At 41.9% G+C, this 25,559-nt stretch overlaps 1 protein-coding gene across 2 annotated transcripts in view; it reads right to left on the bottom strand.

Moving 5' to 3' along the window:
* Positions 1-1,890: 1,890 nt before the first annotated feature.
* Positions 1,891-25,559, bottom strand: part of RRAGD (Ras related GTP binding D) — a 34,896-nt gene continuing 11,227 nt past the window's right edge. Inside the window, exons 2-7 of one of the 2 annotated variants that reach the window (XM_039532711.1) lie at positions 22,439-22,734; positions 21,742-21,941; positions 20,840-20,954; positions 14,947-15,089; positions 11,896-12,044; positions 1,891-3,507 (exon numbers count right to left, since the gene is read on the bottom strand). In XM_039532711.1, the coding sequence (XP_039388645.1) occupies positions 3,356-3,507; positions 11,896-12,044; positions 14,947-15,089; positions 20,840-20,954; positions 21,742-21,941; positions 22,439-22,734 (1,055 nt within the window). In that variant the 3' untranslated portion in view covers positions 1,891-3,355. The remainder of the gene's footprint in view (positions 3,508-11,895; positions 12,045-14,946; positions 15,090-20,839; positions 20,955-21,741; positions 21,942-22,438; positions 22,735-25,559) is intronic. The other variant, XM_039532712.1, reaches the window with a different exon arrangement.

Here is a 25,559-nt window from a genome sequence, read left to right as displayed (position 1 = left end):
CACCTTCTTGCTGAACACACATCTTCCATAATGCACTTTGCACCTGTAATCACAGCATTATAGAAAGGTATTCTATACTGTAATCTTAAAAAATCTTCCCGGTCCCAAAAAGACGGGACAGATTTTAACTTCTTAAAAGAAATCACGGTGCTATTAGTTGCATTTATGTACTCTGGGCTTCTGCTTACTGCATTAGTTATATAGCCCTACTCCACAAAATCAAGTTGATGGAAATTTGTATGTTAATACTGACCAACTCCTGCAGCTAGAAGCAAAAAAAAATATAAAGGACATTCAAGGTATTTATTTTAAAGGGGCACTGCCTGTTCAAATACAGCCCTAAATTTAGGTTGTGCAAAAGCTTGTTTTTACAATATGTAAAATGACCATGAAATTTAAAGAAACAGAATGGAAACCCCATGTTCATAAAAAAATAAATTAATTAATTAAATAAATCTCCCTTATGCTTCACTGCTCAAACAGTTCAGACTCCTGGTAGCACATGAGTACCTAACAGGATTTTTTTTAGTAACTGACTAATCAAAAGTGAAAGATGAATCATCATCCAAGCTGAGGAATGCAAAAAGTGAACAACAAAAGTAGTTTTATTTTAACATTCTTTCAGTTCTTTCAGCTTTAATAATCCAACATATTACTTGTAACATAGGTAAGATTATTTGATTTTTACCTTGATTTTATCCACTTGGAAGTTTTGTATGATAGCTGCAAGAGTCATCCTGGTGACACTATAATACGCAACATAATGTAAAATGTAAGGCTTAACTAAATTGACAGTGTCTCCACATGCACATACAAATATGATACTGTGATTGCATCTTTAGTGGAAAAATGTGCATGCTTACATAAGGAAACCAGATATCTTAATTAATCTCTTCAGTCCTGGTTCCCACAGCAGCAACTCTATGGCAGGAAAAAACCCAGTAGCATTCTTTGAAGCGTCTGGTCCAATACATGGGCAGTACTGGAGATGTTCCTTGCCCCACATAATCAGATACATCTGAGAGAAGTGAAGTGGTGAAGACTGATACTCCTGACACATCATTGCAACAAAAGAGGGAGACAAATATGCACACACAGTGGCCCAAATCCACCCCTGTGGAAGTGCTATGGAGGGGAGAATACAGGGGAGCACTCACTGACATAACTATTAACCCCCAAAGAAGATATTACTGGTTAGGCTGGGGGCAGCTGTCTCCAACACCACCACAAAACCCCCCAGCTAGTGTCAGAGAGGTAACACTGGGAGGAGCTCACTCTCCCTGGTATTTTTGGAGCCCTCTCCCCTCTTAAACCAGTGCCAATAATGTAGTCCCAGGTAAAGAGTTTACCCACTTCTCATTTGGGGAATCTGAAGTTTAATATAGGAGCTTCCCATTTTTTTTTAACTAATATACCACAGTGTACCACTGCAGCCCCTATTCCTCACACTGATGTCTCTCCCCTCCACAACTTTTGGGTAATAGAAGTACTCTCCATCTCTCCCAAACACTTAGATAGCTCTCAGAACCATATGTTTGGCATATGTTTCATAATATTGATCAGATACACTAGAAAGGATCCATTTGTTGATTAAATTCATATTGTAAAATACTCCATTTCTGTCCAATAAACTCAGACCAAAGGAACCAATGAAGGCTAAAGGATAAACAGAAAAATCATGTACGTTAGGCAGCAATGAAGGGTTAAAAGCCAATAGTTTTTCCTTAGACTAATATTCACTTAGACATATTGCATTCTTATCTTCCATCTCAGCTAGCACTCTACTACCATGATGTTGGGCACAGTAACAAAAGCTAAAGAATTGCATAAGACATTCCAAGATGGTCTTATAACAGAGTATAGCAAGTCTCTCAATGACTATGTTTGCTGTTGGTAAAAACTCTCTATTTCTGTCATATGCCAAAAAATACTGGTGGTTTTAGTCCACAATTAAAGGTGCAGCATTACAATTTGTTTTAACTGGATGTGTACTTTTTTAAAAAGGAAACTTTCAAAAATGCTTCTCCCTTATCTTTTCTGGCTACAAGGTTATTCAGTGAACTCTTGCAGCTGTTCTAGAGCCATGTGCACATAAGCCCTATGTAGGAAGCATGGGTACAGGAGCTGCTCTCCCCTGTGTGCTCTTGCATTTGGCAGAGCTCTTCTTTAAGCTACAACTATAAAATGAATACAGAATTGAGAAGGCATGTTTTACTTCTCCCTGCCCTCCTTTCTGGGGTGGGTAGTGCCGTAATTGCTGCAAGGACAGATCTGCCACTGTGATCAGTGTTAAAACAGAAAGTAGCTACATCTATGTAGATTAGAATAAAAGAGACCAGTCCTTCAGTCCTTATTTAAGAACTCCCACTGAAATCAAAGGGAGATTTGACCCAAGTAAAGCAAGTAGAACTGGGCCCCAGCATGAGCAACTTTAGGATTTTCCTCTAATGCTTTAATATACCTGAAACTTTATATTATAGTGGTATGGCAGAAATGAAATACCAACTTTTTCTTCCTCCAATTGTAGAGGCTCAGACTCTCAAACTAAGCATATAAATAAAATCCTTCAGTTACATACCCTGTTCCTGAAATGTTATAAAAGCACCAATGCAACATAAAGCAGTATTACAAAATAATATCTGTATAGAAAGTTATTTTAGAGATATATGTTGAGGTAAATTATAATAAAAAGCCCAACTGAGAGGGCATTACCAGTGTTATGGAGAAGTTTGGGTAGAGTTTAGCCAAAGGCCTGTTTTACAAAAGCTAATTTTTTACCTACCAGTTGGTAAAGCTCTTATTGCTATCATACTTCAAAATAAGAATTCTTCAACTTACAAATTGAAAAAAAATATATGAAGTTGGATTTGTTTGAATGTTATGTATTCTGTCATAAATTTTAAAAAAGTCATTGTATCAAGTTTTCTTGATTGTTTAGTAAACAATTTGATTGTAGCATGTATATAAACTACATGTTATACTTTACCATGCATGAAAATCAGCTTAAAAAACTAAGTTTATCAAAGTTTAACTCCACGAGGAGAACATGAAAAAAGTGCAAATTATGTACCCAACATTTCTGTCACAGCTGATTTTTCTTAATATGGCCTGGAAAAAAGTTTACAACATATATTAAGAGAATTCTTACAAGAACATATATTCACCTCAATGTTTATATACAATATTTTGCTCAAAGTGCTCACTGTATATGAAAAAATTGACTGGATAAAAATGTTTAAACAGTGCCTTTTTGAGGGTTGGGAGGAAAATCCATGTAATACACCAGTCCCATTTCTCTTCCCCTTCAGTCAGTGCAACAAGAGCCTTGCTGACAATAATGCCATTAGAACTTCAGCTACAGTGGTGCTCTAGGTGTGCCATTAGGGGTGGCTCTTTTATTTTTTTGCATCTGACTCTGATGTTTTCTAGATCTCACTACTTTCATTCTCACTTCAAATACTTCATGTATAGCCTTGCGAAAACAATGGAAGTTGTAGTCTATTAGTCCTAGAAAAAGAGAGAGACAAAAAGGAAAAAAGAATTTTAAATCTTAAAATCTTTATACAATATTAAAATACAATATCAAATTAACTTATTTTCCATATTTTATTTACTAATGACTCACTTAACTGGGTCAATCTTATGGACAATGATTTTTCATTTACTTCAAAAGCACATTAAAACTGAATTATTTACAGTGTGGTATCTCATGATTCTGTACTAGATTCCCATGTTATTTAATATATTTATTAATGATCTGAAAAGCAGAAGCAGTGGAGAGAGACAAGGTAGCAAAATTTGCACGTGACAGAGTTATTTAACTTGGCCCTGGTGTACACCTAAAAATTAGATCGACCTAGCCACATCACTCAGAGCTGGAAAAAGTTTTGTGCCGTTTGCAATGTACTTAAGTTGATCTAACCCCCCACTGTAAATGCAGCTAGGTCAACAGAAGAATTCTCAGAGAGTAAATCAACTACACTGATGGAAAAAACCCTTCCATCGGTATAGGAAGCTCGTACATTGCATGGCTATAGCTACAGTCCCATAGTTGTGTCACTGGAGCCTGGACATACCTTTAGTCAAGACCAGGTAGAACTAAGAGGTACTTTAGGGAGACCTAAACAAGGCAGGTGAACAGGCAACACGACGGCAAATGAAATTCAATGTCTATAAATACCAAGTAATGTATATTGGAGGGAAAAAATGTAAAACTATTCATACACCGAACAGGGTTCTAAATTAACTGTATCAGCTCACAGGTGGGCCCTGGGCATCACTGCAGACACCTTAGTGAAGACTTCTGATCAGTGTACAAATATGTTAAAAAAAAGTGAACAAGACATTAGGTTGTATAAAGAATGGGATGGTTAATCTTATAATACTTTTTATATTAATCAATGTTGCAGTATCATCTGGAATACTGTGTGCAGTACTGGTCATCCAATCTCAAAAAGGGTGTTGCTGAACTAGAGGAGGTTCAGAGAAGAGTGGGAAAAACATTATAAAGAGCCTGGAAAGACTCTTATGAAGAGAGATTGAAAAGAATGGGATTGTTAGAAAGGAGATGAATAAGAGGGGACATGATAAAATACACCTCTACCCCGATATAACATGGTCCTCGGGAGCCGAAAAATCTCATAGTGTTATAGGTGTGACCGTGTTATATCGGGGTAAGGAGAGGAACCGCTCCCCGCCGCAGCTCACCTCCGCTCTGCCTCCGCCTCCTTCCTGAGCTGTTTGGCCCGGCAAGCCTGGAAGGGGAAGGAGAAGCGGAGCAGAGGCGGTGCGCTCAGGGGAGGAGGTGGAGATGAGCTAGAGCGGGGAATGGTTCCTCTGTGCCCCCCGTTACTTGCTGCAGCCCTCCCCAATCAGCTGTTTGGCGTGGAAGCCTAGGAGGGAGGAGAAGCGGAGCTGAGTGGCGCACTCATGGGAGAAGGAGGTGGTGGTGGAGCAGAGGTGAGCTGGGGAGGGGAGCGGTTCCTCTGCACCCCCCCATTACTTGCTACGGCTCCCCTGCCCCAGCTCACCTCTGCCTCCGCCTCCTCCTACGAGCATGCTGCAGCTCTGCTTCTCCTCCCTCCCAGGCTTGCCGCGCCAAACAGCTGATTGGCGCGGCAAGCCTGGGAGGGAGGAGAAGCGGAGCTGCAGCGCGCTCATGGGAGGAGGTGGAGCGGAAGTGAGCTGGGGCAGGGGGCCCCGGGGAGGGCCGCAGCAAGTAACAGGCGGGCACAGAGGAACCGCTTGCGGTAACACAAATTCAGATGTAACGAGGTAAAGCAGCCCCGTCTCCTAGAGCGCTGCTTACCGCAGTATATCCGAATTCGCGTTATATAGGACCACATTATATCGGGGTAGAGGTGTATATAAAATAATGAATAATCTAGCACCAAGGCTGTTAAGCATTGTTTGTTCACAGCATGCTTTGTTTTCTAAAGCGTAGTCTTTTCAATAAGTACTCCAAAATTACACTCCTTGCACACTATAATGCAGTATAGTTAAAGAAAAATTCACTATAAAAGACGGTTACTCACCTTTGTAACTGTTGTTCTTCGAGATGTGTTGCTCATATCCATTCCAATTAGGTGTGCGCGCGCCGCGTGCACGTTCATCGGAAGATTTTTACCCTAGCAACACTCGGTGGGTCGGCTGGGTCGCCCCCTGGAGTGGCGCCGCTAGAGCGCTGAATATATACCCCTGCCGACCCAACGGCCCTTCAATTCCTTCTTTCCGGCTACTCCAACAGAGGGGAAGGAGGGCGGGTTTGGAATGGATATGAGCAACACATCTCGAAGAACAACAGTTACAAAGGTGAGTAACCATCTTTTCTTCTTGGAGTGATTGCTCATATCGATTCCAATTAGGTGATTCCCAAGCCTTACCTAGGCGGTGGGGTCGGAATGAGATGTTGCAGAATGCAAAACTGCTGAGCCAAAGGCTGCATCATCTCTGGACTGTTGGACCAGTGCATAATGGCAGGCAAAGGTGTGGACCGAGGACCAGGTAGCTGCACAACAGATCTCCTGGACGGGCACGTGGGCCAGGAAGGCAGCAGAAGAAGCCTGAGCCCTGGTAGAATGTGCAGTGAGGTGGCTCGATGGAACATGGGCCAAGTCATAGCAGGTGCGGATGCACGACATCACCCAAGATTAAATCCTCTGGGAGGAGACAGGTAGGCCCTTGATTCGGTCTGCCACTGTGACGAAGAGTTGGGGAGTCTTACGAAAGGGCTTTGTCCGCTCGATATAAAATGCGAGCGCCCTATGGACATCTAGGGAGTGCAATTGTTGTTCCCTTCGCGATGAGTGTGGCTTCGGAAAGAAGACCGGAAGGAAGATATCCTGGTTGATATGAAAGGCCGACACCACCCTAGGGAGGAAGGCCAGATGTGGTCGCAACTGCACCTTGTCCTTGTGAAACACAGTATACGGTGGGTCCACCGTGAGAGCCCGAAGCTCGGAGACTCGTCTGGCCGATGTAATGGCTAAGAGGAAAACTGTCTTCCAGGACAGGTATAGCAGCGAGCAGGTTGCCAGCGGCTCGAATGGGGCAGTCATAAGTCTGGTTAGAACCAGGTTGAGGTCCCAGGTTTGGGTGGGGTGGTGAACTTGGGGGTATAAGCGCTCCAAGCCCTTGAGGAACCTAGAAACCATAGGGTGCGAGAATATGGAGCGGCCACTATCCCCTGGGTGGAAGGTAGAGATGGCTGCCAAGTGTAATACATGGCCGTTGTGTTGTCTGTGAACACTGAGACACAATGGCCCTGTAGGTGCTGCTGAAACGCCTGGCACGCAAGGCGGACTGCTCTCAGCTCTCGGACATTGATGTGCAAGGCCAGCTCTTGAGCTGATCAAAGGCCCTGATTGCGAAACTGACCAAGGTGAGCACCCCAGCTGAGAGATGAGGCGTCCCTCGTCAGGGACACCGAGGGGTGAGGTGGATGGAACGGCATCCCTGCACACACCAGGGAGGGCGTCGACCACCAGTCGAGGGAGCCTAGGATGCTCGGGGGGATCGTGATGATCATGTCTATGCTGTCTCTGCTCGGGTGGTATACCGAGGTCAGCCACGACTGGAGTGGACGGAGGCAAAGCCTGACATGTTTGGTTACGAACGTGCAGGCAGCCATGTGACCCAGGAGACCTAAGCAAGTGCGAGCCAAAGTTGTCGGGAAGTTCCGGAGACCTTGTATAATTGTTAGCATCGTCTGAAACCGAGGCTGAGGTAAGCAGGCTCTGGCGAGACTGGAGTCCAGGATGGCCCCAATGAATTCTATTCTCAGTGTGGGAATCAGAGTGGATGTCTCTATATTGATCATCAGGCCTAGACGCAGGAATAGGTCTTGACGATGCCCACATGACGGGTAACTTGGGCCTCGGAGGTCCCTTGAATGAGCCAATCGTCTAGATACGGAAAAACGTGTATCCGACGGTGGCAGAGGGAGGCGGCGATTACAGCCATGAACTTTGTGAATACTCTTGGGGCTGTAGAGAGGCCAAACGGAAGGACCGTAAACTGGAAATGTTTACGGTTGGCCACAAACCGGAGGTACCGTCTGCGTGGAGGACAAATGGCGACATGAAAATACGCATCCTTCATATCGGGGGCAGCATACCAGTCTCCGGGATCCAAGGATGGGATGATGGTCCCCAGGGATACCATGCGAAACTTCAGCTTTATCATGAACTTGTTGAGTTCCCACAGTTCTAGGATAGGTCTGAGACCTCCCTTCGCCTTGGAGATTAGGAAATAGCAGGAGTAGAATCCCTTGCCCCTTTTGTCCTTTGGTACCTCCTCTATAGCTCCGATGGCGAGGAGCGTCCGCACCTCTTGCAAGAGGAATTGCTCGTGAGAGGGGTCCCTAAAGAGGGACGAGGGTAGGACCCAACGATCTGAGGTTAGATGGGACCACGCAGGGAGGAAAAAGGAGAGGCGGTTGTAAAAGGGAGGGAACAGATCCTGTGTAATAACTGGTACGCCGTCCTCGGGCGTGCCTTCAAAAGTTTGGCTTTGGCCCTGCTGGTGGTTTAGAGGGACCCTGATTTTGGCCCCCTTGGGGCCCTGACTGACGCCTACGACCGCCTCGGCCACGCCTTCTGCCAAAGCCCTGTCTTTGTCTAGGCACAGGGTAAGGGCGGTGAGGCTGGGAACGGAAAGGCCGGCACTGAGTCACCAGCGTGTGCATGCCGAGAGAGCGTATAGTGACCCTGCTGTCCTTTAGGCTTTGCAGCCTAGGGTCAGTTTTTTCGGAGAACAGGCCTTTGCCATCGAAGGGCAAGTCCTGTATAGTATGCTGCAGCTCCGGAGGAAGGCCCGACACCTGGAGGCATGAAATGCGCCTCATGGCAACACCCGAGGCCAGAGTCCCGGCAGCGGAGTCAGCTGCATCCAACGAGGCCTGGAGGGAAGTTCTCGCCACTTTCTTCCCTTCTTCCAGGAGGGCAGCAAACTCTTGATGGGAGTCCTGAGGAACCAACTCCGTAAATTTGCCCACCGCTGCCCAGGTGTTGTAATTGTAGCGGCTAAGCAGGGCTTGCTGGTTTGCTACGCGGAGTTGCAGGACCCCTGCCGAGTACACCTTACGGCCTGGTAAGTCCATTTGCCTAGCCTCCTTCCATTTAGGGGCTGGTGCCTGCTGGCCATGGCGTTCCCTCTCATTGACGGACTGGACGACAAGGGAGCAGAGGGGAGGATGTACATATAGGTACTCGTACCCCCTGGAGGGCACCATGTACTTGCGTTCGACTCCCCTGGCCGCAGGCGGGATAGAGGCTGGAGACTGCCAGATGGTATCCGCAGTGGCTTGGATCGTCCGAATGAACGGTAGGGCCACTCTAGTGGGGGCGTCAGCCAAAAGAATGTCTACGACCGGATCCTCTATCTCCGAGACTTCCTCCACTTGGAGGTTCATATTGAGTGCCACCCGTCTCAGGAGGTCCTGATGGGCCCTCAAGTCAATTGGAGGAGGGCCCGAGGAGGATGTTCCTGCCACCGCATGATCTGGGGAGGAGGAAGAAGAAAGGCCAGGGACAAGCGGGTCCTGCGTGGGCTCGTGCTCCTGGACGACCTCCTGTTCCAGTGGGATCTGGGAGTCCGGTGGCTGAACCAGGGCTTCCTCCGTACTGGTCGGAGGGGGACGGCTAACTGTCGCCTCTGGCACCCGGTGCTCTGACGGAACAGAGCGAGATGGGATCCCAGGTACGCCTTGGGCCTGGTGGTACGCCCAAGGTGTCCAGAATGACCACTGATGGGGGCCAGGGTCCTGGGCCTGGGGCTCCTGGAAGACTCTGGTGGGCACATCCGAATCACGGTCCTGCGCATATGAACTACCCGCGTGGGACAACACTGATGCATGTCTGGATGGCCATGGAGGAGCTGAAAAGCCCTGGGCAGAGTCTCCCTCTCTAGGTGACGTCGCTCGACGTGGCACCAGGGATCGGTACCGGGAGGCATACCAGTACCGGGAGCGAGATCGGGACCTGCGACTGGAGCGGTGCCGGGAGGTCGACCGAGATCTCGAGGCACGATGTCGGGAGTGGCTATGAGAGTCACGGTGCCTGGAGCGGTGCCGGGAGCTGGATCGGTGCCGAGTGTACCGGGCCGGTGAACGGGACGCTGACCGGTGCCGCGAGTACGACCGGTACCGAAATGGAGAATGGTGCCGGGACTGCGAGCGGCGTCGGGACCTGGATCGGCGACGGGACCAAGAACGTCTGCGGGACCGCGATCATGAACGGTGCCGCTCTGCGGTGCCGATGAAGGGTGGTGTGATCAAGGCAGGCTTGCCAATTGACTGTATAACCTGCACTGGCGGTGCCAGGGGTTAAGGCAGCGCAGACTCCGTCATTGCAATCAACTCCCTCGCCGTGGAAAATGTCTCCGGCATGGAGGGAATAGTGAGCTCAACCATGGCTCACGCCAGGGAGCTTTCGGGCACCGGACTCGACGGCTCTTGCGTGGCTGGAATCAACGGTGCCGATGTTGTCGGTGCCATGGCAGGTATCGGTTCCGGGCGGTCCGACTTAGTAGAGCGCTCGGGCTGCGGAGCAGGCGGCGCGGACGCAGCAGGAGTCTTGTGCCTCTTCGCCGTCGGGGAGAGGGATCGGTGCCGAGTGGACGTCAGTGCCGGCGACGGCCGGTGCCGAGAGGCATTGGCGGTACCGGTGTGATCCGGTGCTGAGGGAGCACTTCTTGAAGACTGTCCAGCGCTCGGTGCCGAGGGCGGAGGAGTAAGAGCTGCCTCCATCAGGAGCTGCCTGAGACGAAAGTACCGCTCCTTTTTTGTTCTCGGCTTAAAGGCCTTACAAATGTGGCACTTATCTGTTAGGTGAGATTCCCCGAGGCACTTAAGACAGGAGTCGGTTTGAAACCCAGTGAACCGGACATAGGCCCCGGGTGCGGGGAAGGGGATAATCCCCGAACCCCTCTGAACTATATACACTAACTATACTATAAATGAATAAAGTTAACTACAACTATATAAATCTGAACTATATACACAAGAATTAACGAGAGAACTACGAGTAGCTAGGGAAGTGGAGGTCAGCTAAGCCGTGCTCCACTGTTCCAACGACCGACACGGGCGGTAAGAAGGAACTGAAGGGCCGTTGGGTCGGCAGGGGTATATATTCGGCGCTCTAGCAGCGCCACTCCAGGGGGCAACCCAGCCGACCCACCGAGTGTTGCTAGGGTAAAAATCTTCCGACAAACATGCACGTGGCGCGCACACACCTAATTGGAATCGATATGAGCAAGCACTCGAAGAAGAATAAAAGGATATAATGGAAGAGGTCTTAACACAGTAGTGCTAGCACAGCAAAATTTGGGTGAAGCCTGACAGACTCGCTTTGCAGTTCTTCACAATTGCATGACTATTAGTGTTAGCACAATGTATAATATTAAAAATATAAGAGCTAATTCTAGCTTCAGTGCTAAGGAAATATCCCAATTTGACAACACCAAAGATACTAGAGCTATATATTCACCCCAACACCAATCAATCGTTCTATATTGATAAGATACCCACTATGACTGGAATTCCGTAAAATAAGACAAACAAGTCCTCTAATCAATTCACTGAACAGGGATAGCACCAGTATTGCTGATTACTACATACTGACCTGCTTACGTACATTCATCTTGAGAGGGAAGAGGTGCATTCTAGGGCTAAGATAATAGTTCATTCTCCACAGCTCAGTTTATAAGACTGTCAAGTATGGTTATTAGAACCAACAATGCTCGTGGGTTGGGAGACACACAGACACCTCTCCACTAGGAATCTGACCAAGACCAACAGCTCAAGAGACACTGGCCAATGAACAGCTGGACAGTGAACTAGAGTTGTTAATACTCACCTTGGCAAGAGTCAGAGTGGTTACTCACAAGCTTTGTACGTGATATACAAAACCTGAAAACTGCCTGGTTTCCAAACATGCAGTTTAAAAAAAAAAATCTCAAAGAGGCAAAAACAAATCTTTTCTTATTGAAAAGTAAGGACTCAAATGATTTTCTCTTGGGTTCTGTGGATAGGATATTACAATTACATATTCTTATATCAATAAGTGCAATGCAAAGTTAGCAAAAATGTGCTGAAACAATTATTATTTGTGTATTAGTATAAATGGAAGTCTTATTGCTTTTGACATTTAATTGTATGGCTTTCTTTCATACAGGAAAGTTGTTCATATATTTATCATTTCATCTTATCTGGGTGGCAACACAAACACCTCATAATTTTAGGCACAATGATATGAAAGCCATATCAAAATACGTTTTTATTTTATATTTGTGATACCACTAGAAGTCGTAACATCCTCTAGGGACAACCCCACAGTTACTCATTAGTTCGTGAATATGAAGTAAAAAAATCAATTACTACAAAAAAATTAAAAATACCTTTTCTCTCAAAGCTTTCTTCTCTTACAAAGCAAACAAGAGCAAGGAATTTTGTCACCTCCTTTAGATAAAGGACAGTTGTATTGTTCAGTTTTATGATTGCTGTTGATTCTTTGTCATAAGGTGTTCCCGCGCCATCTTCTTTGAGCCTAAATGGCAAAATTAAAAATAACATGTAGTTAGTCATTGGACAAATTTAAATTATTTGGCTATATAGAACCTTCCATCTAAATATCTCAAAATGTGCTTATGAAAAATTCAGCTCCCTAGCTTAGCATAGATTAAAGGACTTGTTTAAAGTCACACAGGAAGTCTGTGAGAGCTGGGAACAGAACCCAGATATCCTGACTGTCACATACCAGAAGTAAACCACACTTCTTTCCTGTCTGTTATAGACCAATCTACCACAAACTTGTTTGCATTTTTATTAATTTGCAAACAAGATAAAGACTGTGAAACAATTACTCTGTTCTGGCCTGATAATTCTGAGTATAGAAACTTGATTTGGGCAGTGGCAGCTGACTGATAGTTCAGGTCAATGCATTAAATTCCCCACAACGCTCCTACTTATGCAACAGTATACCAAGAAGAGAGACTTCTTCCTGACTCAAGCTGATAATCAGCAAATACCTGTGATAAACTTTGTAATATGATCCCAGTAGTGTAAATGCACATAGCAATTTTATTACTCTAAATGGGTAATGTGCCCCAGTCTCATGAACTATTCGCATCAATATCTTGGGGCAGCAAGTTCAAGATTCCACATTCTGTGGATATGCATTTCCTTTTATTCCTCTTACATTTGTCTTCAATTTATTATATGGTCTTGTATTTGGGGAAAGGTCAAATGGGTATCAGAGCAGCTTCTCTGCAGTTTAATGTCTCTATCATTTACTCTTCTCTCTCTCTGCAAGCTAAAATAATCCTAATCAATTAAAAAATATCTGTATACCCAAGTCTTACTTTATGTCTCTAAACTACACTATATCTCAGTAAGATGACAAATAGAGATTTTTAACTGGTCACAAATGCTAAACAGTTATTTAAAGAGCGCATGGGACAGTCACAGTTTGTGCACACATATATAAGGTACCATGTCCACTAATGGTGCACAACAAGTAATAAATTAGATGTGTTTATTTTTGATGTACACAGCAGCAGCCTTTTCCTTAAAATATAATGTCACAGAAACTGATCCCTAATTATTGTATGTATCTGCAAGGCACGAGCTTTTGTAAGATTAGTGAAGCATCTGAACTCGTGCAATCTGTAATAAAATATAAACTTTAAGAACATTCTACAATTTTTCTCCCTTTTAAAAAATCTAATGTGTACTGTACCTCAGCCAAAACTATGCTTTGTACATTTAACAGAGCTGTAAAACTTTAAGAGCCAGGCAAATGATTCAAATGCTACCTTTTTTAGAAAGAGCTTTGCCCACTTGTTATCGTTAAAGACCTATTGTAGTGTTTGCAGGTACCAAAGACCACCACACATTCTCTATTGAGTATTTTATGGATTAACCTTTAGAGGGCTGTGTTCCAGGATGCACTATTTCTATATCACTATGAGCCTGACTTCAGTGGGAACAGTGGATGTTCCACACATCTCAGGATCAAGCTGTAACAGGTACCTTAGAAGATTTACAGTTACAGCAGTGAAGTGTATGATTGCTAATGGAAGGGGATGGGAAAATGAAACTCAAGACAGCTGGTAACAAGAGTATGGGGAGGAAGGAGGCAAGGAGTATCATTTGGTGGCAAACTAAACAAACATAGTAATGGGAGCTGCGTTTTTAAAACAAAATGGCAAACATTTGTGTGTGAAATTCAACACTGAGATTCACAAAAGAATGTCATTTTAAAAGGATGGTCCCCTCCACTCCCTATTTCTATGTTAATGGCTATTATTAGGGCCCTATCAAATTCATGGCTGTGAAAAACGCATCACGGACCACGGAATCTTGTCTCCTCTATGAAATCTGCCAGGGAAGGGCAGAGTTGGGGGCACCCCAGACAGGGCTCCTACCATGCACCAGGCTCCAGCTGCTAGTCCTGGCAGGCCTAGGGAGGGACAAGACTTCCTCTTCTCCTGCAGAGGCCACTCCCGGGGCCGATCAGACGCATCGCCATGAACCTTCCCTGGCTGCAGGAAGCTCTGCGCCCTCACCCTGCTTCCTGCCCCCATTGCTCCCCAATCACAGAGGGAGGGGTCACTGTACAGGGAGCCAGAACCAAGGGAGCAAGGGGGCCATGCCCCCCACTTTTAACATGGGTATAGTTTGGGGGGCAGGGGTGGCCCCCAGCTACACCCATGTTAATAATGGGGGACATGGCCCCCCAGCCTTCCTGGTACTGCAAAGGTTCCGGAACCTTGTCCCCAGCACTGCCCCTCCCCAGCACCCGACGGTTAAAGGGCCCCTGGGTTGGCAGGTGTGTGTGGGGGAAATACCCACAGCACCCTCTGACCATGAGGCCAAAGGCGGTCACCCACCCGTAAGGCCAGCCCTTTCTCCCCCCAAAAACTGATGACCCCACACAGACCAAGCAACTCTCATGTCTGTGCTGCCCGCTGCTCTCCGGCTGCCCAGATCTGAAGGCAGCACCTCCGTCAGCAGCAGCGCAGAAGTAAGGGTGGCAACACCACAACCTCCCTACAATAGCCTTGAGACCTCCCCACAACCCTCTTTTGGGCTAGGACCCCATGGTTTTAACACTATGACATTTCAGATGTAAATATCGGAAACCATGACATGGATGATTTTTAAAATCCTATGACCATGAAATTGACCAAAATGGACCGTGAATTAGGTAAGGCCATAGCTATTATCATAGCATATTTAGAGTCTCCATGAGATTACATGTATTTGAGATACCTTAGGTGATTTCCCATTCACTTCGACATACAGTACAGTGTTACCTGTAAATTTGCAATGTTTCGAAGTCATTCCAATCTGTAGGACATTTAGTTTTTAGTTACCGTATAATATATTCTAGCCTAATAATGTGGCTAAAGAAGATTAACAAGCATGATTAACAACAATCTACTTACCCATAGATACAAGAAATATCGATAACAACATCTATCATATCACAGCAGAGCTCATAAGTTTGCATATCCACTGGAGTACTGTCCGTTGCAATATAAATTTTACTGACTACATCAAACAGAAATGCTTTCTCAATCCCAGAATTCTATAAACAAAGAAAAATATTATTTAATATTTAATATTATTTAATATTTAAAATAGTCTTTAAAGGTATATGTAAAAGTCCATTTATGCTGCCTAATATGGGTCTGAACTGGTGCTACAGCAATTCCATAATTCCATCAGAAGCCTTGAAAACCTCTGATGAACAGTTTTTGTAGTTGAGACAAACTCAGTTAAATTTCACTCGGTACTGTTTTCTTTCAAAAGAACTATTTAATAAACATTTATAGATTAAAGTGACCTTCCTGCCACCTTTCTCCCATTTCCAGGAATTAAGGGATTTCAGCCCAGGGTATTGTTCAGCACAATAGCCCATAACATTTTGGGCAGCTTAATTTTAAAGGACCTCTAATTCATCCATCAGCACAAAGGGAACTAATCCTGGGAACTCCCATCAGTAATAATAGGTGTCATGGGCTTGAATTTCTTTTATTTCAATGGGAAAACATACACCATAGATTGTTCTTAATAACACTCTCTAGTAATCAATTATTGAAATTTACAAACTATACGCTCTGGATCTCTTACAATTCCTCAAAACCCAAGAACAAAAATATAATATTTGATTGTCATAGATGACCGAAATGGCATCTGTACGATTTAAAAATAAAAAAAAAAAATAAAAAAGGATTCATTTTCACACAAAAATTCCTCATGTACTTCAGCAGATGTCAAAATTCATTTAAAAATTCAGGTTTTACAAAAACACAAGATTTTAATTTCAATGAAAATTATTATTTAATTCCCCTATTATTTTAGTCTCCTGCCGTGTTTGAAACTTAAATATTGTAAACATGAGTTGAATATGAAACTGAATAGTAAAGTTCTATAAACAAGAATGAAAATGACTAATCTATTTTGTATTTTCAAGTGTGAGAAATACAGAATAAAGAAAAATCATATAGATATATGTAAAATAGATTTTTAAAATCTTCAGAGTTTTATAATCTAAGAGGGCATAATCAACATAGTTAAGAAAATCTGACTTTTAGAAACATGCTTTTTCATATATCAGTATACCTATAGTGGAGAAAGGAGAGGGTGGATGAGAGAATTCAGAAGGAAAGAAGAAATTGCTCAGATAAAATTAGTGACAGGAAAAAAAAAAAGAAAAGGGTACAGAGAGAGAGAGAGAGAAAGAAGTCTGAAAATATGAAAAGAGAAGGATCAATATCATTATATATTGTTACTTAGGTAAGGTATAATAAAAAGTCAATACCCTAAAATATTCCAGTAATAATAATAGGAAGTGCATAGAATATCAGCATTATGTTACTTTTTAGGAAAGTGTGGGAAGAATGATTGAAATATCATTGTCTCAGTCTTGCCCTTATTGTAAACACTGCCAATACTCTAACAGACTTAGATGGGATTGTGCCTAATGTACCGTTTTGCTTTTGAGAAAGTGAATCAAGTTTGTTTTACCTCAAAAAAAAAAAATCAGCACTGAAGTTTCAGGGATGTGCACTTGTGATTGTAGTTTGGGCCCACTTCTAAATAAGGTATCTCTTATTGTTTTCAGAGTACACAAAACACTTCACAGACAAGAACATGCAACATAAAAATAGTTTCTAAATATATCCAAAAATGTAAACACAAATTAAAAGTAAACATATTGAACAAATTTGAGAGAGAGATAATACATAAGTAGGAAAAAGAAATGGAAGGAAGAGGTAATATCCAGCTGCACTGGATTTAAAAGGGGTGAAGCTAGGGTGAATCAATTTAAACTAAGGTGATTGAAACGACCAGTTTAAATCTATTGTAGTGAAGCTTAATTTAAAAATCAATTTTAGCCTTTTTTATCTTTAAAGTTTCTTTAAAAAAACTTCACTTTCATCAGCAGGTGTCAGAGCCAACAACATGTAACTGTTTGATGTATTTTGAAGTGAAATATTCCCTATCCACCAAGCTAAATCTTTGGCTTGGTAACATGTACATCTCTTTATGCAGACATCTGGTTTAACAAAATTAATTCTTGTAAAAATGGAGAATATTTACTTTTAATTTTCATAGATATCAGATAACATTTTGAAAAGTGCCTAAGTGGCGTAGGGGCCTAAATCCCATTGACTACCAATGAGATGTAGCCTCCCAGGTGCCTAGGGGTATATTTACACAGGAAAGAAAAACCTGAGGCTGGCTCGTGCCAGCCAACTCAGGTTTGCAAACTTCATGGGACTTGGGCTGCGGAGCTGTTTCATTGCTGTGTAGACATCTGTGCTCAGGCTGGAGCCCTCAGGCTCTGGGATTCTCCTACCTTGCAGAGTTCTACAGCCCAGGCTCCACCTTGAGCCCAGATGTCCACACAACAGTGAATCAGCTCCACGCAGCCCAAGCACTGCGAGCACGAGTTGGCTGGTACAGGACAGTCATGGGAGTATAGCTGTGCTGCACACATACCCTACGTCACTTTTGGAGATTGGATTTAGGCGCTTGATAATTTTACTCATCTTATTCATCAGTATATAGTACATATATGTAGTATATGTAAGTTAGGTTGTGAGAATGAAACAAAACCACTGAACTTGGCATGTTAGAAATTAATGCTTTATGTTTATGATTTTACATTCAACAAAGTATTTAGTGCTCTGCTTGAAAGTTAAAAAGACATTGCCAGTACATTCCTGTCACATGAAGGATTATGCTATTTAAAACACTGATATTGTTGTTACTTCCTCCCAAGTATTCAGAATGCCATACAACAGATCAAAAGCAAATACCTGCTCCCACTCCTTGTTCCACTGAATGGAAATTTGCCATTGACTTCAATGGCAGCAGACAAAGGATCTAAGCATTCACAAGTAATTTGGGACACAATCTTTAAAAAGTGTTCATTACTTAGATTGTAGTAAAATCTAAAACATGCTAAGTGTTTTCCATAAAGGAAAGACATACTCCATGCTCAAAAATGCCTACCAAGCACTATGCCCGGTAATAGTCCCATTGTCTTCAATGGGGCTACTCACATGGATTATGTCCAGTAGTGAGTGTTTGCAGTAACTGCCCCTTAGAATGCTCTGGGACTGAGATTTTCCCAAGAGATTTCAATATAGCTGAGTAATTCATAATGAATAATTTCTCATTCATTTAGCCTCTTTCTGCTTGCTGAATATCTGCAAGCAAAAAATGAAAAACAAAACAAACAAATAACCATTTCCTCAGTAATCAAATATGTCTGGTACATTTATTTACTCTATGGATTGATTAAAGATATTCAATAGCTGAAATTCAAGCTGTGTTGCTTAATTTTGATGGGATAGCTAAGATGTATGATATTTATCTAATCAAGGAACAGAAACAAAGTGTGTGTCTATCCTCAAAGTGAAGGGGGTCAGGATTTGTCCCTAAATATATATGGAGTTTTAAGGAATATCGAAGTCATTCCACAGTCAGGCCTGTAACATGTTTTCATCCAGCTGTATTTAGGATTTTTATTCAATAAGCTATCTAGTGTACAGGACACATACTGATTTCTAGTATTTTGCATTTTTTTGTTACATATTGATCCATTCCAACATATTAAACTGATTTTGATCTGAACCTTTTAGATTGGATTTACAACAATCTATTTCAGTTTTTCAAGAGAGTGTCAGATTTAAACAACAACAAAATCCAATATGAACAACAAAAGCAAGCTTTACTTTTATTTTAATTCAACGGTTATTGATTTTTATCTCTCCTGGACCAAACAAATTCTATATCCTAGGGGACATTGATTAAAAATAAACAAAAACCAATCACCTGCTAAAAACAAAACCAAACAACAAACATCCCTATGACTGAGGCTCAAAAGGAAGGATTTGTATGTAGCAAAGGCCTACACAGTTAAGGACCAACAGTGCAAGTTTATTTTGGCTGCCTGTAAAGAGGTAGGTAGACCATAAAGACTACAGGACAGGCATATTATGATCATGATTGCAAATATGTTACTGCATTCTGAAAGAGTTCCCAGTGACAGGAAACTCTGCAACAACTGCTCCACCCCCAGAATCATTACAACAATAGATCACTATTGCTGTTGGAAGGTCTTAATGGGATAAATGAAAACATAACCTGTGCATATTGCTCAACTGAAAAAAACCACCCTTCATCTCCAACACATGGCTTCCTATGGAAAAAGCCTGATCAAAACTGGTATAAAGATTCTTAATCTTATTTATCATTTCTGACGTGAAGGAAGAACAAGCCTCTTAATATTGTTATCTGATTACCTCTACCCAGGAGTAAGAATTTGATTTTCCCAACACTGAAGATAAGACAGTTCTGAGCCATCACACTGACAGTGTTGTTCATATGTTGCAGAGCTTACTAGGTGCATAGGGCAAGAGATAGGCAGTTGTATGTCACTGATTTACTGATTATATTTACCCTGTGTTTACGAGTTGGACAAACCTCCTTGGCAAGATATACCCTGCGCAACATGGGAGATACAGTACAGATCCTTCAAGGACACCATTTTTCAAGGACTTGACAAAGAACTGTTTATCACTACCAACTGATTCCTGCATTCTAGACATGACTGAAAACACCTACAGGGCACCACCAGAACATCCCTCAGTCACTGAAGAAACTGCCTATGGTCAATCATCTCAAGAGGGGCAGAATGGTTCAGCACAAACCCTCTGCTAGTTCCAAAATGCGCAGCTGATCCCAATATAAGATTATTTATGACCCTGAGTCTTAGCGACTGGCATGTTGTCAACACCAATGAAGGCTGTCACCCAAATGGGAACCTATCCAGGATACTGCTATATGGCTATCTGTTTTAAATTTTGTATAATGCTCAGCATGGTATTTTAGTACTGTTGTTCAAGTGCCTTTGGAACTGAACAACCACCACCTTTTCAATTACTTTCTATAATAATGGGAGATTGGGAATGGGTGTTAACTGACAAGCAGTCCAGTATCTCTGGCCGCAGTTTCACTAGTTCACTTAACTTCTCTGTCTCAGTTTTCTCACCCCACTCTGTCAAATTGTAAAGTCTTACCCACCCTACTAGTCTGCTGGAAGATCAGTTAATTATCATTTATTTATTCTCAAAGTTATGGACTAAGATAGAACAAGTTCCAAACGCTGGAAGTTGAAGCTACACAAATTCAGATGAGACGTAAGACACAAATTTAACAGCAAATTTAACTAACTGTTGGAACAACTTACCAAGGACTGTGGTGGATTCACCATCACTGGCAATTTTTAAATCAAGACTGGATGTTTTTCTACAAAATATACACTGGTTCTAATAGGAATTAATCCAGGGAAGACCTCTGGCCTGTGTTATGCAGTAGGTGAGACTAGATGATCACAATGATCCCTTCTGGCCTTATAATTTATGAAAATGTCAAGTGATATTTAAAACCAAACAAACAGAAGCCATACCACACAGATCTAGGTCACATTCAAACCAATGTCTAAACAGATGAGGGATGACTGTCAGCTCACTCTATGCGCGATCTAACCTTGAAAAATAATTTGATGATCTCAAAATATTTTCAGCTTAGAAAAAAATGCAGCTACACTGTTCTGTACATCTTGCAATGATTTGGGCCCAAATCCGACATGAGGTAGAAACCCTAAATTCCAGCTGACTTCACTTTAAACTGAGCGTGCACAGCATCTCTCAAAAAGGCACTTAGCAGTTTTTAGGATTCACTTGTTACAGAATAAATCACAAGTTTTCTTGTATTCAATCAGTTCTATGCAAAAATCTAGAAAGTACACAAAATACTTACTGAGATAAAGATGTTAAGGAGGTTTTCCAGTGTTGGGAGCTGTGGAATTAGTTTCTGTACCACTTTGCTAAAGGCTTCAAATATAGAATGATCATATATACTTGTCAGATAAAAGCTGGAAAAAATGTCACCATATTTTCCTTTTAGCCATATAAAAGGAACATTCTGAATCTGTCATAATGAGCATGTAAAATATTTTGAAACACAAAGTACTTGAAGTTATGCATTTTTCCCTTGTGATCAGAAGTTGCATAATGTTTCTAAAACACAGTTCTTCAACAAACTGAAGTCAATAATTAAAACAATTACATATATTTTCAGGGCTATATTTAACATGACAGTACACAATATGAATACATGAAACCATAGATACTGCAAAGCTATTCTATATATGGAATTTAATGATCTAGTTCCCACTTCAATATCCTCTGGAAAGCATTTTCTGTATACCGGGAGAGCAATACTACATAGCTTTTATGTATTGCTTTACATCTTGAAAATAGTAGGGATGAAATTAAAAATGAAAAGGTGCCATCAAAGTGATTAGCTACTCTATGAATTAGCATGTTTGTGAAGCACTATATCATTATGATGGCATTTTTTATTTCACAAGTCCCAAGAACCACATTGAAGTTTCTACTGTCCTGTAGCGCCCAGTTTGTTGAAGTGCATTATTTCCAATTTTCTAAAATAATCTGCTCTTTCTACAGACTGAATAATTTAGTCAAAGGCATTATCTTTTCCCTTAATAGTCATATCTAATAAATTCTTGTTGCCTGCTACGTCAATAAATTAGAAAGTGATAAACTGTCTATCAGATAGGCTGCTCTGGTTCTGGCTTTAGCATTAATAATGGCTTTTATCCTTTTCCAGAAGACTCTGTGCACAGTTGCTTCTCTCACCTGAGGTGAATTTTCTCCAATCCAGCATCTGCAAGGTCATCATTTGTCCTCTGGTGAATGTCTCTTTGGGTTTCAATCTTATGATCATCAGACAAGCCATCCACTTTATGAATAAAGATTTCAAAGTTGATGTCTGGATTCACTTTATAAGCTCTGGTCACAGTGAGATGCAACCTAGCCAAGGCCTCCATATAATCATCCTAATAATGGAAAAAATAAAACCCACAACCTTATGACAAACAGTTACGAGAAAAAAGCTACATTTTATAAGACACTTGCAGACACTTCTACAGTTCAAAATTCCTTTGTTTTAAACTTCTGTGATCATAAAGTCCTATACCTGCACAAAAGCCCAATTGCCATCACTAGCAAGTCCATGCAAGGAACCAGAGACTTTAAAGCAGACTAGTTATTTCTGCATTTAAAATAAAAACTAAAACTAGGTTTTGAACCTTTATTTGAAAAAAAGAGGTTAAAAAATCACCAACTCTGTCAACTTAATTGTAATTGGTGGTTATAGTCTTCAAAAGCACCTAAGTCCCATTAAAAGTCAATAGGACTTAGGCTCTAAGTCCCTTACGTGCTTTTGAAAATTTGACTGTCTCTGTGTTTGCATTCCATTTGCCTATAAATGGAGGAGAAAAATGACTAAGACAAACAGGTGGCCTGAATACCACCCTTATAACTTTCTCTTTACCTGAGAATCTATAACAAATATCAGTGCTCCAGTGCCTCTGAAAATCATCTCATAGTCAAACGTAGGGTCAAAGAAGTCAATTTGCCCAGGAAAGTCCCATATCTGAAAGTTAACAAAGGAGCTGTTGGAAACATCTTCTCTGCAGATCTTGTTAGTGCTCTCCAAGAAAAGGGTTTCATTTGGAGACATTTTGTGAAAGACAACTTTCTGAATGGAAGACTTCCCACTTCTTCTCAGTCCCATAAGTAGGATTCTTGGCTTAACTTCAGTACTGAAGGGGTCACTGAAATCCAGAACTGAATAAACCACACAATAAGAAGAATGATACACTCCAGCAGGGATAAATTACAGCAGTTGTATTTATATTAAATACTATATTATATGCACTTTAGATTTACTTACATTTTGCAGTGATAATTACACTACTTTATTTTACGTGCATTTACATCTGCATCTAGACTACAACTGCCAATCTCAGAAAGTGGAAAGAAAGATATTTAAATTAAAATTTCTTCCCCCTCCTAAACTACTGTTTGAGAACCTACTGCTTCTCATCTGAAAAAAAGATGAAGAGTGCTCAGGGCAAGATACCTGAGTATAGAGCTATTAGGTGGCATCAAACACACATGTCCACACAAAAACAAACACTTCATGCCTCCCACGACCTAAAAACATCTAGGTCTAATCTCCATTATAATCAGATACATATTTTTGCAGCTGTGTTTTTGTGGAGCAATAGAAATAACCAGCATCCAGTTGGGAAATGTACACTCTTAAGGACCATCACTCCCTGCTGTCACTTCACTATTATCTTACTGCTCACTGATGCCCGCCATGTAGCCAGGATGCTCAGCAGCCCTAGAATGAGAATTTGGTACATTACTATTGTATTACACTGTAATTGGCATCAGAACAGAGTTAATAGACCAGACCTATCAGTGCTGACAATTTTGGACCTCATATTGCAAATCATCATGTGCAGAACTCCCACTGAAGAAATCACAGTTCTGTATGCTGTGCATTTGCAAGATTGATGCTTCAATGAACATTTTTAAATGATGTACAGTAGGGCATGAGAGGGAATCATATGTGTGTTGCCAGTCCCCAGCAGGGACTTATTTTTCCACGGTATAAATTGATAACATGCTTTGCAGTGACTGGGATGACAAAAAGAGGGTTTTAAAACGTACCTCTTTGTTAATATAATGGCAGAAGCATAATCGCTTTTCATTTCTCCCCAGCTTGAAGCCTTACAGCCACAGCAAGAACACCATTTTTTTACAGTAAGTCTGCAACCTGGCAACCTTTCAGACTCTCACTCTACCTGCATCAGCTGCTTTGGAGTTCAGGACCTTAAGAATAGATACTCCTTTTGGCCTTGACACTGCAACCCCACAACTCTGTTCAAATTATTTTTGCTAAGATACTCTACCTGGCTTGTCACTCTAACTACGTTACTCCCCCCTTTGAGTCCCTCCATTGGCTCTCCCTCCTCCACTGCAACAAATACTTTACAAACTTTTCCTTGATTTTTTATGGCCTTTCTTAATTTAGATCTACCTAATTAACTGTTCTATTATGAGGTAAACCCCTACCTCTGCTCTGCCAAGGATGCCAGTCTTCATCACCTGCTTATCTGCTTCCCTTCACACTTTCTCTTATGCTTACCTATACACAAGGGAAAGATTCCTTTTCAAAATCCATATGGCTACCTCCTTATTCTCCTTCAGATCTTTCCTAAAAAGGCACCTCTACGACAATGCCTACAATGCTTCAGTAGGTAGCAGGTTGCTATTACTGCTGATTAGCTGTGTGAACAGTTCAAAGGTGTAATAACATGATGAAACATGCTTCTGTTACTGTTACCTCATCCACCCATCCCGACTGCTTATTTTACACACCTGTTATACCATGTTTTTAGATAATAAACTGTTTTGGGGCACGTGCCTCTTTTCACTCAGACTTAATACACACTGTGATCTATCACCTCAGGTATATGTGCATGAGGCGGCGATCAGAGAGCCTCTCACAAACTGTAAAAGAATCAGAGATAATAAAATTATCAGGTAGTTTTTGGCATGGAAGAGTTATTGTCCATAGCTCTAGCCTAAAAGTCTTCATTCTTATAACACCTGCCACTGCAGCTCAAACTAAAAAACAAACCAAGATAGTTTTCTATTGCACTCTCATTTTATGACTCAGTCTTTCCATCCACAATTGTGATGCACAGTAACTATCAAAAAAATGTTAGAAGCATCTTTCTTTTTGGACTAATGCTTTGTTTTAAACAATTTGCTTCTTTCTTATTTGGTTTTATTTTTTAAAAAAAACTGACAGTATTCTCTCACATGTAATCCAGCTTTGAAAACTTGCATATGATGTATGTATCTGTGCATAGGTGCAGGCATGTTATCTGTTAATAGCCATAGCATTCAAAAACACCACCAGAGACAGATTGTCACAGTACTGATGTAGGTAGAAAAAAGATGATCCCGTTAGTAATGCAAAGAGAGAGGGATTACCAGGCTACAGTTTAGCCTCCATTTATGTCATTTTGATTCAAGAGGGATAATTTTGTGGATCTTGACACAGACTCAGAAAGCACCTGCCTAGTGATCTTCCTTGCATTTCTATGCAAAAGAATTAAGAACAGCATCAACAATGTGATTCTAATATCACTGTCCTTTTATTGTCTAATTGAACTTGAAATACTTTTAAAATGTTTTTTAAAATAATCTAAATTTCTCTTTATCCAATAGCAAGGATTATTGTTGGTTATCCAGACAGTTACTGGCTTTATCCAGTTTGTGGGAGGAGGAGGTGTGGAGGAGAGTATATTTAGTATTAGGGTAGTACTTTTTGTTGCTGACTCAGTTTGCTAGAGTTACATACCATCCTATGCAGGACTGTAACCCTCTAAAGAAAATACATGCCATAGGTGCTTCAGGAGGTGAAGGTGGCAGCAGTCTTCCTTCTAGGTCAGTACTGAACCAAAGCCTCAGCACAGCGTTGAGGCTCATTGGGCTGTTGGAAGTTCCATCTCCAACAGAAGAGATGTTACTGTGTGCTATTGGACAGCTTGTATTAAACTCCAGATGTGGTTGCTTTTCATCAGAGGTGA

This window comes from Mauremys reevesii, linkage group 3 (genome assembly GCF_016161935.1).
Source record: "Mauremys reevesii isolate NIE-2019 linkage group 3, ASM1616193v1, whole genome shotgun sequence".
In the NCBI taxonomy this organism is placed as follows: domain Eukaryota; kingdom Metazoa; phylum Chordata; order Testudines; family Geoemydidae; genus Mauremys; species Mauremys reevesii.
The sequence above is the reverse complement of the archived record's forward strand: the minus strand, read 5'-3'. Positions and strand labels throughout refer to the sequence as shown.